The sequence below is a fragment of the Nerophis ophidion genome, linkage group LG07 (genome assembly GCF_033978795.1).
Source record: "Nerophis ophidion isolate RoL-2023_Sa linkage group LG07, RoL_Noph_v1.0, whole genome shotgun sequence".
NCBI lineage: Eukaryota > Metazoa > Chordata > Actinopteri > Syngnathiformes > Syngnathidae > Nerophis > Nerophis ophidion.
Window position 1 is genome coordinate 72,652,548 of NC_084617.1, and position 13,342 is coordinate 72,665,889.

A 13,342-nucleotide genomic window follows, 5' to 3' on the forward strand; every position below is an offset into this window, starting at 1 on the left:
CAGGCAACTTCCAGGGCACCCCTTAAAAAGGTGGAAAACAGGTAAAAAATGGATGGATGGATGGATGGGGGAAATAAACCAATATTCAGTTAAAGGCTGGACTCCCAGGGAGGTGATCCGGACTGAGACCAGGGTAAAAATAAAATAAATCAATAGCCATAGCACACACAAACAAGTTACAAAGAATTCACAAGACTTGCAACAGAGTCAATTTGAAAAATCACTCCTTTTTTTGACCACCCTAATTTTGATAGATTTCACCACCAGGGGGTGCAAATGAGACATTCTCTATTAGATACAATGGTTTTCCTCATTGGGATATATATATATATATATGTATATGTGTATATATATATTATATATATATATATATAATAAATATATATATATAATATATATATATATATATATATATATATGTATGTATGTATATATATATATACATACATACATATATGTTTATATATATATATATGTATATGTATATATATGTGTGTATACATCTATATATCTATATACGTATACAGCTATATAGATATATATATACACACATGTATATGTATAAATATACATACATATATATACACATATATCTATATATACATATATATAGATATAGACAAACATATACATACACACACACATATATATATATACATTACATATAAAAATATATATGTATATATATACATAAACACAATATACACATTATATACACACATACACATATATACACATATACACATATACATATATATATATATATATATATATATATATATATATATTATATATATATATATATATGTATATATAGTCATTTTATTGATGGGAAAATGCATTTTTAGACATCATGACTTGCCTGAGCAGCTAGGAGACACCAAGAGTAACAAGCGGTAGAAAATGGATTAGAAAGGACAGATTTAAAAAAAATAATAATTAAAAAAAATCAAAACAAAACTATTATTTCTTTTTATCATGGGACTTCCTTCGGGCCAGATTTTGGACGCCGGTGAACCACATCCGGCCCGTGGGCCGTAGTTTGGAGACCCCAATGTAGCCTAAGTTTTTTGTCCTCTAAAGGCCGCGTCTAACTGACCTTCCTCTTCTTCTCGCCACACTTTCATGCCTTCTTGCCATCATATTTCCACTCCATCACCATCTGGCAACGCCCCCAGCACTCTCTTCCCTCTCACTCTTTTTTTTGCAGCTTTGCTTTTCAAATGTTCATCTCGCTCTCTTACTCATCCCTGTGCACTGTGGAAAAAAAAAAGAGCCTAATCCATATAAGTGACTTTCAGCGCAGTCAGTGCGCATGTAAAAGCGAGCGGCGATGAGTAAGATAATGCTACTTGTTTCCTGTGTAAAATCAATTTGTGCCGAGAATCTCTCTGCACTCAAGTGTCATATCACAAATTCCATGGATGCGAGGTGGTGGGATCCGCCGTGCCTCGGGTTTCTTGGGTTACATATAAAACCGAGGTTGGAAATCAAAGAACGGAGCAACCATGATGGTCAGTGAACTACTTGTTATAAAGTAGGATGCCAGGTGGGGAGGAGGGAGAGTCTGGAAGAATCACTTGCTTCTGGCATCCTCAGGGCTCCTTCATTTACCGTAATGACCTACATTTTTTTTTTACCAACATTTGTGGTAAATTTGCCAATGACCGTCCTTCACATATAATGGTCAACGGCATGATGATAATTCGCGATAAAATTCCAGACCCTGTCATTTGTTTATGCATTTTGGGCTCCTCAACACCAGGTGCATGAATTAATCTCGCTCCAGGGTTACCTCCTCGGAGTATACTTACAGTATTTCCTTGAATTGCCGCCGGGGCGCTAATTAATTTAAAACCTCTTCTCACTCCGGCGTTTACCAAAGGCATGCTGTAAATTTAGGCCTGCGCTTATAAATTTGAGTGTGATGTAAGGATACCATCATTAAAAGCACATTTAATAAAAAAAACAAAACAAAAAACGTTATTATGGTCTTACCCATCCATCCATCCATTTTTTACCGCTTATTCCCTTTTGGGGTCGCGGGGGGCGCTGGCGCTTATCTCAGCTACAATCGGGCGGAAGGCGGGGTACACCCTGGACAAGTCGCCACCTCATCGCAGGGCCAACACAGATAGACAGACGACATTCACACTCACATTCACACACTAGGGCCAATTTAGTGTTGCCAATCAACCTATCCCCAGGTGCATGTCTTTGGAAGTGGGAGGAAGCCGGAGAATTCACGGGGAGAACATGCAAACTCCACACAGAAAGACCCTGAGCCTGGATTTGAACCCAGGACTGCAGGAACTGCGTATTGTGAGGCAGACGCACTAACCCCTCTCCCACCGTGAAGCCCCAGACGGTTACCAACCCTGTCATTTGTTTATGCATTTTGGGCTCCTCAACACCAGGTGCATAAATTAATCTCGCTCCAGGGTTACCTTCTCGGAGTATATTTACAGTATTTCCTTGAATTGCCGCCGGGGCGCTAATTAATTTCAAACCTCTTCTCACTCCGGCGTTTACCAAAGGCATGCGGTAAATTTAGGCCTGCGCTAGTGAATTTGAGTGTGATGTAAGGATACCATCATTAAAAGCACATTTAATTAAAAAAAAAAAAAAAACGTTATTATGGTCTTACCCATCCATCCATCCATTTACTACCGCATATTCCCTTTTGGGGTCGCGGGGGGCGCTGGCGCCTATCTCAGCTACAATCAGGCGGAAGGCGGGGTACACCCTGGACAAGTCGCCATCTCATCACAGGGCCAACACAGATAGACAGACAACATTCACACTCACATTCACACACTAGGGCCAATTTAGTGTTGCCAATCAACCTATCCCCAGGTGCATGTCTTTGGAGGTGGGAGGAAGCCGGAGTACCCGGAGGGAACCCACGCAGTCACGGGGAGAACATGCAAACTCCACACAGAAAGATCCCGAGCCTGGATTTGAACCCAGGACTGCAGGAACTGCGTATTGTGAGGCAGACGCACTAACCCAATTCAAGGAAATACGGTAGTCACCAGACCGACATGTCGGACGCAGGGTGTCCGTATAAACAACGCCAACACTGTCATAAACCTGTGCCATACAGTGAGACCACACTAAACAACAGTGACAAATAGAATATTTGCACCGCAACACAACATAAACACAACAGAACAAATTCCCAGAATTCCTTTCCCTCGCTTACTTGTTTTTTTCATGTCACAAAGGTATTACTTTAAAAACCATTTGACACATCATTTTGTTAATGTTTCATTGTGTGTAGTTAATTCCTATAAGACATATTTCTGTTCAAACTCTTAATGGAGCCGTCCCGATACAGTATCTACATGTATATAACTAAAAATATAAAAATTACTTCCGTCCATCAAAACGACCGTAAAAACAACGGCAACACTGTCATAAACCTGTCATAAACAACAATGACAAACACATGAACAACTTTAAACAACTTTAACACTGTTACAAATATGCGCCACACTGTGAACCCACACCAAAGAAGAATGACAAACATATTTCGGGAGAACACCCACACCGTAACAGAACATAAACACAACAGAAACCCTTGCAGCACTAACTCTTCTGCTACAATATACATCCCCTAGCTATCCCCTACCAAACCCCGCCTCCCAGACCTCGCCCACCTCAACCTCCTCATGCTCTCTCACGGGAAAGCGTGTCCCAAATTCCAAGCTGCTGTTTTGGGGCATGTTAAAAAAAATAAAAAATACACTTGGTGACTTCAATAATAAATATGGCATTTTTTTAAAACATTTTTTTTTTCCATAACTTGAGTTGATTTATTTTGGAAAACCTTGTTACATTGTTTAATGCATCACAACAAAATTAGACATATTAATGTGTTAATTCCACGACTGTATATATCGGTGTTTGTTGATATCGGAATCAGTAATTAAGAGTTGGACAATAACGGAATATCGGCAAAAAAAAAGCCATTATCGGACATCTCTAGTTATATAAATAACGATATAAATCTAAGTTATTTATTTTTTTATTTTTTATTTTTTGTTTCAACCAATTTAATGGGCACACACACACACGCCTCCCCCACCCCACGCCTTCACCACCGCTCCAACCCCCCCCCCCCCTCTGTGCGAGTTGTTGTGATTAAATGTAACATGTTTATGTGTGCATGGCAAATGAGGTTTTTTTCCTTGCAGGTCCAGCCTTTGACTGATATTTTCTTTACTCTTCCCCTCTTTCCCAATATCACCTTTTCTCCCACCTTTTTTAAGGAGCGCCGTAAAAATTTCAGATCCGTTGGTGGTCCCGTCTTGTCTCCCTGTAACGCAGTGGTCCCCAACCACCGGGCCGCAGAATAATTTTTTCTTATTTTTCTTCTTATTATTTTTTTAAAATTAAATCAACATTAAAAACACAAGATGCACTTATAATTAGTGCACCAACCCCCCCCCTCCCCCCAAAAAATAAAAAAATAAAAAATTAATATATATATAAAATAATAAAAATAAACGCCGTGGTCCTCAACCACCGGGCCGCAGAATTATTATTATTATTATTTTTTTTTTAAATTAAATCAAAATAAAAAACACAAGGTAGACTTATAATTAGTGCACCCCCCCCAAAAAAAATTAAGATTGGCAACACTAAAATTGGCCTTAGTGTGTGAATGTGAGTGTGAATGTTGTCTGTCTATCTGTGTCGGCCCTGCGATGAGTGGGCGACTTGTCCAGGGTGTACGCCGCCTTCCGCCCGATTGTAGCTGAGATAGGCGTCAGCGCCACCCGCCACCCCGAAAGGGAATAAACGGTAGAAAATGGATGGATGGATGGATATATATTAAATAATAAAAATAAACACAGTGGTCCCCAACCACTGGGCCGCAGAATTATTTTTTTCTTATTTTTCTTATTTATTTATTTAAAATAATATATTAAATCAACATAAAAAAACACAAGGTACACTTATAATTAGTGCACCTAACCCCCCAAACCCCCCCCCCCCCAAAAAAAAAAAAATATATATATATATATATATATATATATATATAAAATAATAAAAATAAACGCGGTGGTCCCCAACCACCGGGCCGCAAAATTATTGTTTTTTTATTTTTCCTATTTATTTATTTATTTTTAAATTAAATCAACATAAAAAACACAAGGTACACTTATAATTAGTGCACCAACCCCCCCCACCCCCCCAAAAAAAATACAAAATAATAATTAAGATTGGCAACACTAAAATTGGCCTTAGTGTGTGAATGTGAGTGTGAATGTTGTCTGTCTATCTGTGTTGGCCCTGTGATGAGGTGGCGACTTGTCCAGGGTGTACGCCGCCCTCCGCCCGATTGTAGCTGAGATAGGCGCCAGCGCCACCCGCCACCCCGAAAGGGAATAAACGGTAGGAAATGGATGGATGGATGGATATATATTAAATAATAAAAATAAACACAGTGGTCCCCAACCACTGGGCCGCAGAATTATTTTTCTTATTTCTTTTTTTATATTAAATCAACATAAAAAAACACAAGGTACACTTATAATTAGTGCACCTAACCCCCAACCCCTCCAAAAAAATAAAAAAATAAAAAATTTATATATATATATAAAATAATAAAAATAAACGCGGTGGTCCCCAACCACCGTATAATTTTTTTCTTATTTTTCCTATTTATTTATTTATTTTTAAATTAAATCAACATAAAAAACACAAGGTACACTTATAATTAGTGCACCTAACCCCCCACCCTCCAAAAAAATAAAAAATGTATGTATATATATATATATATATATATATATATTATATATATATATATATAAAATAATAAAAATAACCCCCCCCCCCCCCAAAAAAAAGAAAATAAAAAATTAATATACATATATAAAATAAAATAAAAAATAAAAAGTCCGGTTTGGACGGAGGCTCCATCGAATCCCTGAGGTCGACTGACCGAACCCCTAGAGTTGGATCGAACCCAGGTTAAGAACCACTGTCTTAGTGGGACTGTGCTGAAAATGTACTTTTCAGTTCTTATGTGTCTTGTGCATGTTAAGAATTGACAATAAATCATTTCCATTTCCATTAATGCAGTGATAGTTGTAAACAGGTGTGGAGGAATGATACCAGTATGAAAAAGGAGCCTGTGAAATATCCCCCTTCATAAACTCACAATACATGCATGCCATTCTCCTTGAGAGCTGTGGAAATTGAGATATCTCAGTGAAAATGTCATAGGAGTATTTTTAAGGTCATTCAATAAGGATGACACAAAAAAAAAAGTGGAGGAGAAAGATAAACGGTAAAAACGGGAGGACGCAGAGCAAGTGATAGAAACAAGATGAAAAGTACGATAGCGAGGTAAGAAAAAAAAAAAACTATTTCCCTAATCCCTGAGTAAGAGAATGTGGCGCTTCCCCTTTGATGGATTAAAAACGTGCACTATTTCTAAACCCGCCTGCAACAATTGGCATTGTTGAAGAAAGAAAGCCGGGCCTGGCTGCCGTGGAAGACGGAGATAACGGGTGCAAACGCAGTTTAGCACCGGGATTAGACGGACTAAATATTTCACCGAAGGGTCAGCGTCAGTCTTAGCACGAGTCCGACATAGTCCAATGTCAATATGACGGAGGATCCTGCCTGACTTGTCACAAAACGAATGAATTGAGATTCATCATTTTCTTCAGGGGCAGCACGGTGGTAGAGGGGTTGGTGCGTCTGCCTCGCGATATGAAGGTCCTGAAGTGCTACCAGGAATTGATTAACGCGGACTCCAACTTAAACAAGTTGAAAAACCTATTGGGGTGTTACCATTTAGAGGTCAATTGTACGGAACATGTGCTGTACTGTGCAATCTACTAATAAAAGTTTCAAAAACCCAAAAAAACCAAACAGTGGATGGCAGTCGCACATAAGAGATATGTGTAGACTGCAATATGATTCAATGTCAATATGACGGAGGATCCTGCTTGACTTGTCACAAAACGAATGAATTGAGATCCATCATTTTCTTCGGGGGCAGCACGGTGGTAGAGGGGTTGGTGCGTCTGCCTCGCGATACGAAGGTCCTGAAGTGCTACCAGGAATTGATTAACGTGGACTCCGACTTAAACAAGTTGAAAAACCTATTCGGGTGTTACCATTTAGAGGTCAATTGTACGGAATATGTGCTGTACTGTGCAATCTACTAATAAAAGTTTCAAAAAACAAAAAAACAAAAACAAACAGTAGATGGCAGTCGCACATAAGAGATATGTGTCGAGTGCAATATGATTCGATGTCAATACGACGGAGGATCTTGTTTGACTTGTCACAAAACGAATGAATTTAGATACATCATTTTCAACGGGGGCAGCACGGTGGTAGAAGGGTTGGTGTGTCTGCCTCGCGATACGAAGGTCCTGAAGTGCTACCAGGAATTGATTAACGTGGACTCCGACTTAAAGAAGTTGAAAAACCTATTCGGGTTTTACCATTTAGAGGTCAATTGTACGGAATATGTGCTGTACTGTGCAATCTACTAATAAAAGTTTCAAAAAGCAAAAAAAAAAAAAAACAGTAGATGGCAGTCGCACATAAGAGATATGTGTAGACTGCGATATGATTCAAGTAAACACCAACATTTTATATGTTTCGTTGGAAATATAGAAAATTACACAAGGTGCTCAAAAATCTATCAAAATGTTTTAGTACGACTTTGGTAAGCAATGAAGCCGCACCCCTTGATGGATTGTACTATGCTTCAAAATAGGTGTGTAGAAGGTAAGACATATTATCTGGCATTTTTTTCTCAATCTTATACAAAAGCAACTTTGCCTGGTACCTGTTGATGTGTATTTGGGATCTGCGTAAGTCTGGAAAAATAAATCCTGAAAAGTAACGTGCATCCGTCTTTGTAGTCCGTGGTGACTCCGTAGTTGATACATTTTATCTTCTTGTAATGGGACATTCATCCTCAGCTATTGCCATTTCTAATGTAAAGTAGTGTAAAGTTCTTACTTATATCTGTCAGTAAACTTGCTAAGAAAGTGCTAAAACATACCGGTGTGGTGAGTTGCCATTAATCACCCAAGGAACTTTAGTTATTAGAGAGTGCCAGTCGGACGTTTTTTCAGGGGACACATTTCCCGTGCTGTTGTTGTTGTTTGCGGATGAGGAGTTGCTGCTCTGGAAATGGTTGCTTCGGCATTTTGTGGGTGTGGCACCGGCCGGAGATGTTGACATGCGGATTTTCAAGCACTCCTAATTCTCTAGCGGGTTACTTTTCAAATGATGCTACAAATTAGCAGTAATGCTACTTTTTGTAGCAAAGCTTTTGCCGCATACTTGAAATATTACGGTTGTCTGTTCAACATCTTCCCGCTTGAAGCCAAACCACCGCCAGACGATGGACCCCCTGATGTTTTTCTTGGAATCAATTCTTCATTTGTTACCATATTTGCACCTTCTCTCTCTCTCGTATTACCACTCGCACCGCACCGCTAGCACCACCGCTAACGTTACCCATGCCGCTACAGTCTGACGTTGTACTCGCGTCAGTATGTGACGTATGTAAGAAGGTGCGCTTGTTTTACGTCTCTGTGAGAAGGAGAGACAACAAAGAGTGAGAAATGCCCGCAGCTAAAAGCAACTGCGTGAGAACGTATACTCGAATATCACGATATAGTCATTTTCTATATCGCACAGAGACAAAACCCGCGATATATCGAGTATATTCAATATATCACCCAGCCATATACATAGCAAAGTTTAAATGTGCCTTGAAGTACGATTCTGTCTCATGCTACCTTTTGTAGCAACGCTTTTGCCGCTTACTTTTCATATTACAGTTGTCTGTTCAACATCTTCCCGCTTGAAGCCAAACCACCGCCAGACGATGGACCCCTGCTGTTTTTCTTGGAATCAATTCTTCATTTGTTACCATATTTGCACCTTCTCTCTCTCTCGTATTACCACTCGCACCGCACCGCTAGCACCACAGCTAACGTTACCCATGCCGCTAACGTATAACGTTGCACGCACGACAGTATGTGACGTATGTAAGAAGGTGCGCTTGTTTTATGTTTCTGTGAGAAGGAGACGCAACAAAGAGTGAGAAATGCCCGCAGCTAAAAGCAACTGCGTGAGAACGTATACTCGAATATCACGATATAGTCATTTTCTATATCGCACAGAGACAAAACCCGCAATATATCGAGTGTATTCCATATATCACCCAGCCTTAATACATAGCAAAGTTGAAATGTGCCTTGAAGTCCGATACTGTCTCATGCTACCTTTTGTAGCAACGTTTTTGCCGCATACTTGAAATATTACAGTTGTCTGTTCAACATCTTCCCGCTTGAAGCCAAACCACCGCCAGACGATGGACCCCCTGCTGTTTTTCTTGGAATCAATTCTCCATTTGTTACCATATTTGCACCTTCTCTCTCTCTCGTATTACCACTCGCACCGCACCTCTAGCACCACAGCTAACGTTACCCATGCCGCTACCGTATGACCTTGCACGCACAACAGTATGTGACGTATGTAAGAAAATGCGCTTGTTTTATGTCTCTGTGAGAAGGAGAGACAACAAATAGTGAGAAATGCCCGCAGATAAAAGCAACTGCGTGAGAACATATACTCGAATATCACGATATAGTCATTTTCTATATCGCACAGAGACAAAACCCGAGATATATCGAGTACATCCGATATATCGCCCAGCCCTAATAAACAGCGACGTTCTTAAATGTGCCTTGAAGTACGATACCGTCTCACGATCACACTTACCCTGATATCGCACGGTCTTGCGTGGTACCGGGTTCCAGTTGAGAGCCAGTGACGTTTCCCATCGGAACATGAAGACCAGGAGCAGGACCTCCACCCCGCCCATGGCTCCGATGCAAACTCCCATCCGGTGGAGGTGTCGCGCGATCGATGGAAGGAGCGCTCAAGCAGGCGATCAGAAAGGACGAGCTGGACACCTGCTGAGAGAGAGAGAGAGGGGAAAAAACAAATTGTCAGTTTGAGCCAGCAGTTCATGGTCTTCATTGTCTCGGTTGATGGTGAGAAAACCACGGCCAACTGATTCTGGAAGAATAATATATTGGAATACCAAAAACGTTTTACCCGGCTTCATTGCTGCAGTCTGAATGTTTAATTCTGTGTGTTTGCACAAGTAAAGCTGACAACAAACTGAGCAGATTGGGCATGAATGAGCCCAAATATGCAGCCAAATGTTTTAAATAAAACAAACTTGTGCAACTTTTAATCAAGCAAATTACTTTTGTTCAGCACGGTGGTACAGGGGTTAGTGCATGTGCCTCACAATACGAAAGTAAAGGGTGGTCCGAAAGAAGGTAAGAAATACAAGATTGTGTGTGTGTGTTCTTGTATTTCTATCCTTCTTGAGTCATCAACAAGGAAAAGCAGCTTCCACATGAGGAGGTCTGAACAAGTTAGGACCGAATTCATGGTCCTGATACGGAAAAACCATTGCATCTATCCATCCATCCATCCATATTTTCTACCGCTTATTCCCTTTGGGGTCGCTGGTGCCTATCTCAGCTACAATCAGGCAGAAGGCAGTGTACACCCTGGACAAGTCACTACCTCATCACAGGGCCCCATTGCATCTAATAGAGAGCCAAATACTAGAATCCGTGAACATTGCTCCAAAGTCAGGATTTTTTTGTTGATTTAATGTGCGAACAAAAGTAAACATTAACAGGTGCAAAGGCAGCAATGTATGATAAAACAAGACGGCGGCTAGGGCAGCACGGTGGAGGAGGGGTTAGTGCATGTGCCTCACAATACGAAGGTCCTGGGTAGTCCTCAGTTCTATCCCGGGCTCGGGATCTTTCTGTGTGGAGTTTGCATGTTCTCCCCGTGACTGCGTGGGTTCCCTACGGGTACTCCGGCTTCCTCCCACCTCCAAAGACATGCACCTGGGGATAGGCTCCTCCCACCTCCAAAGACATGCACCTGGGGATAGGTTGATTGGCAACACTAAAGAATGGTCCCTAGTGTATGAATGTGAGTGTGAATGTTGTATATATTTTCAAGTATTTCTTTATATATATATATATATATATATATATATATATATATATATGTATATATATACATATATATATACACACAAATTTATATATATGTATATGTATGTATGTATGTATGTATATATATGTATGTATGTACGTATATATGTATATATACATGTACATGTATATATGTGTGTCTGTATATATGTATATATATATATATATATATGTTTACATGTATATGTTATTTTATATATATATATATATATATATATATATATATATATATATATTATATTATATTATATATGTACATTTGTATATAATATACATATATAAATATATATATATACACACACAGCGATTTTACATAGTGAAACCCAAAATTCCAAGTTACATTTAAACCAGTGTGGGTGGCACTGGGAGCAGCTGGGTAAAGTGTCTTGCCCAAGGACACAACGGCAGTGACTAGGATGGCGGAAGCGGGGATCGAACCTGGAACCGTCAAGTTGCTGGCACGAGCTATACTGGCCTCCAAAATCCTGATAGTCTATATGCGAGTGTGTCTGCCTAACAATAACAAACTACACATTTTAATAACCTTTGACTGCGAGGTTGAGCAGGAAGGTTCCGTGCCCCCCCCCCCCCCCCTCCTCCCTTTTACTCTCAGCAATAATAAAAGTCAGAGATAATAAACGCTTTTGCCACTCAAAAAGCGGCGAAACTGCTTATCGCCGCACTCTTGTCGAGCCAATTCAGCTGCAGTATATTAAACCGGGGCTGCGTTATCAAAGTTAATTGTGCCGGCAATGGCTTCCACGCCGACATGTTAGGAAGCGAATGTTGAGGCAGGGACAATCCAATCGCAGTGAGCTCTAAATGAACAGCTTTGTACCTAATGAACGTGTCAGGGGTGCGGCTACGTTGTGGTGAAAACAATTGCGTGGCGAGATGATCGTCACCGTGCTGGTGCAGTTGTCTTCGAAACTGCCATACCAATAAGCGTGTATCGTTTGAAATGTCATCCCAAAAAAAATGCTAAGGAAATACAATATGTTTGAAACTACAAACTTTCTACTGTTGTTTCTTTTTGTGGTTTTCAAAATGCATCAAGCCTGTAAGTGCTGCTCATGGGGACGAGCAATATGTGCTTTCAACGTTTTACTTAAGAGTAGATAAAAGCTCGAAAAAGTGAATCTGCCAGTATGCTGATTATCGGTCCTGCTAGACACCAACCTCTATTTAATAATACCACTTTAACATTTGACAACCAAACAATTACACAAGGCGATTCCGTAAAGAATCTGGGTAATATCTTCCACCCAACTCTCTCATTTTACGAAAACGGCCTTCTTTCATCTCCGTAATATCGCTAAAATTTGTTTAATTTTATCCACATGTGAGGCTGAGATCATTAGTCATGCGTTTGTTACGTCTTGTCTCGATTACTGTAACCTATTATTTTCGGGTCTCCCCATGTCTAGCATTAAAAGATTACAGTTGGTACAAAATGCGGCTGCTAGACTTTTGACAAGAACAAAAAAGTTTGATCATATTACGCCTAAATTGTACATACCTTTATATACATATATACATACCTATACTGGCTCACCTGCACTGGTTTCCTGCGCACTTAAAATGCAACTTTAGGGTTTTACTACTTACGTATAAAATACTACACGGTCTAGCTCCATCCTATCTTGCAGATTTTATTGTACCATATGTCCCGGCAAGAAATCTGCGTTCAAAGAACTCCTGCTTATTATGGATTCCCAAAGCCCAAAAAAAGTCTGCGGGCAATAGCGGTTTTCTATTCGGGCACCAGTACTCTGGAATGCCCTCCCGGTAACAGTTAGAGATGCTACCTCAGTAGAATCATTTAAGTCCCATCTTAAAACTCATTTGTATACTTTAAATAGACACCCTTTTTAGACCAGTTGATCTGCCATTTCTTTTCTTCTCTCCTTTGGCCCCCTCTCCCTTGTGGGTGGGTGGGGGTCACAGGTCCCGTGGCCATGTATGAAGTGCTGGCTGTCCAGAGTCAGGACCTGGGGATTGACCGCTCGCCTGTGCATGGGTTGCTGACCCGTCTTGACTTGGGATGGTTTCCTGCTGGCCTCACTATGGACTCTTACTCTTATGTTAGATCCACTACAGTATGGACTGGACTTTCGCAATATTATGTTAGACCCACTTGACGTCCATTGCTTTCGGTCTCCCCTAGAGGGGGACTGGGGGTTGCCCACATATGTCAGGTCCTCTCTAAGGTTTCTCATAGTCATTCACATTGATGTCTCACTGGGGTGAGTTTTTCC

General features: G+C 40.3%; 1 protein-coding gene across 3 annotated transcripts in view; it reads right to left on the reverse strand.

The window, feature by feature from the left end:
- sema4c (sema domain, immunoglobulin domain (Ig), transmembrane domain (TM) and short cytoplasmic domain, (semaphorin) 4C) overlaps nucleotides 1-13,342 on the reverse strand; it is a 317,114-nt gene that overhangs the window by 122,332 nt on the left and 181,440 nt on the right. For 2 of the 3 annotated variants that reach the window (XR_009807600.1, XM_061907083.1), the window contains exon 3: nucleotides 9,775-9,971. Coding sequence is in view for 1 of the 3 variants with exons in the window: in XM_061907083.1 (XP_061763067.1) it covers nucleotides 9,775-9,898 (124 nt within the window). In the remaining 2 variants the exon portion in view is untranslated. The remainder of the gene's footprint in view (nucleotides 1-9,774; nucleotides 9,972-13,342) is intronic. The other variant, XR_009807601.1, reaches the window with a different exon arrangement.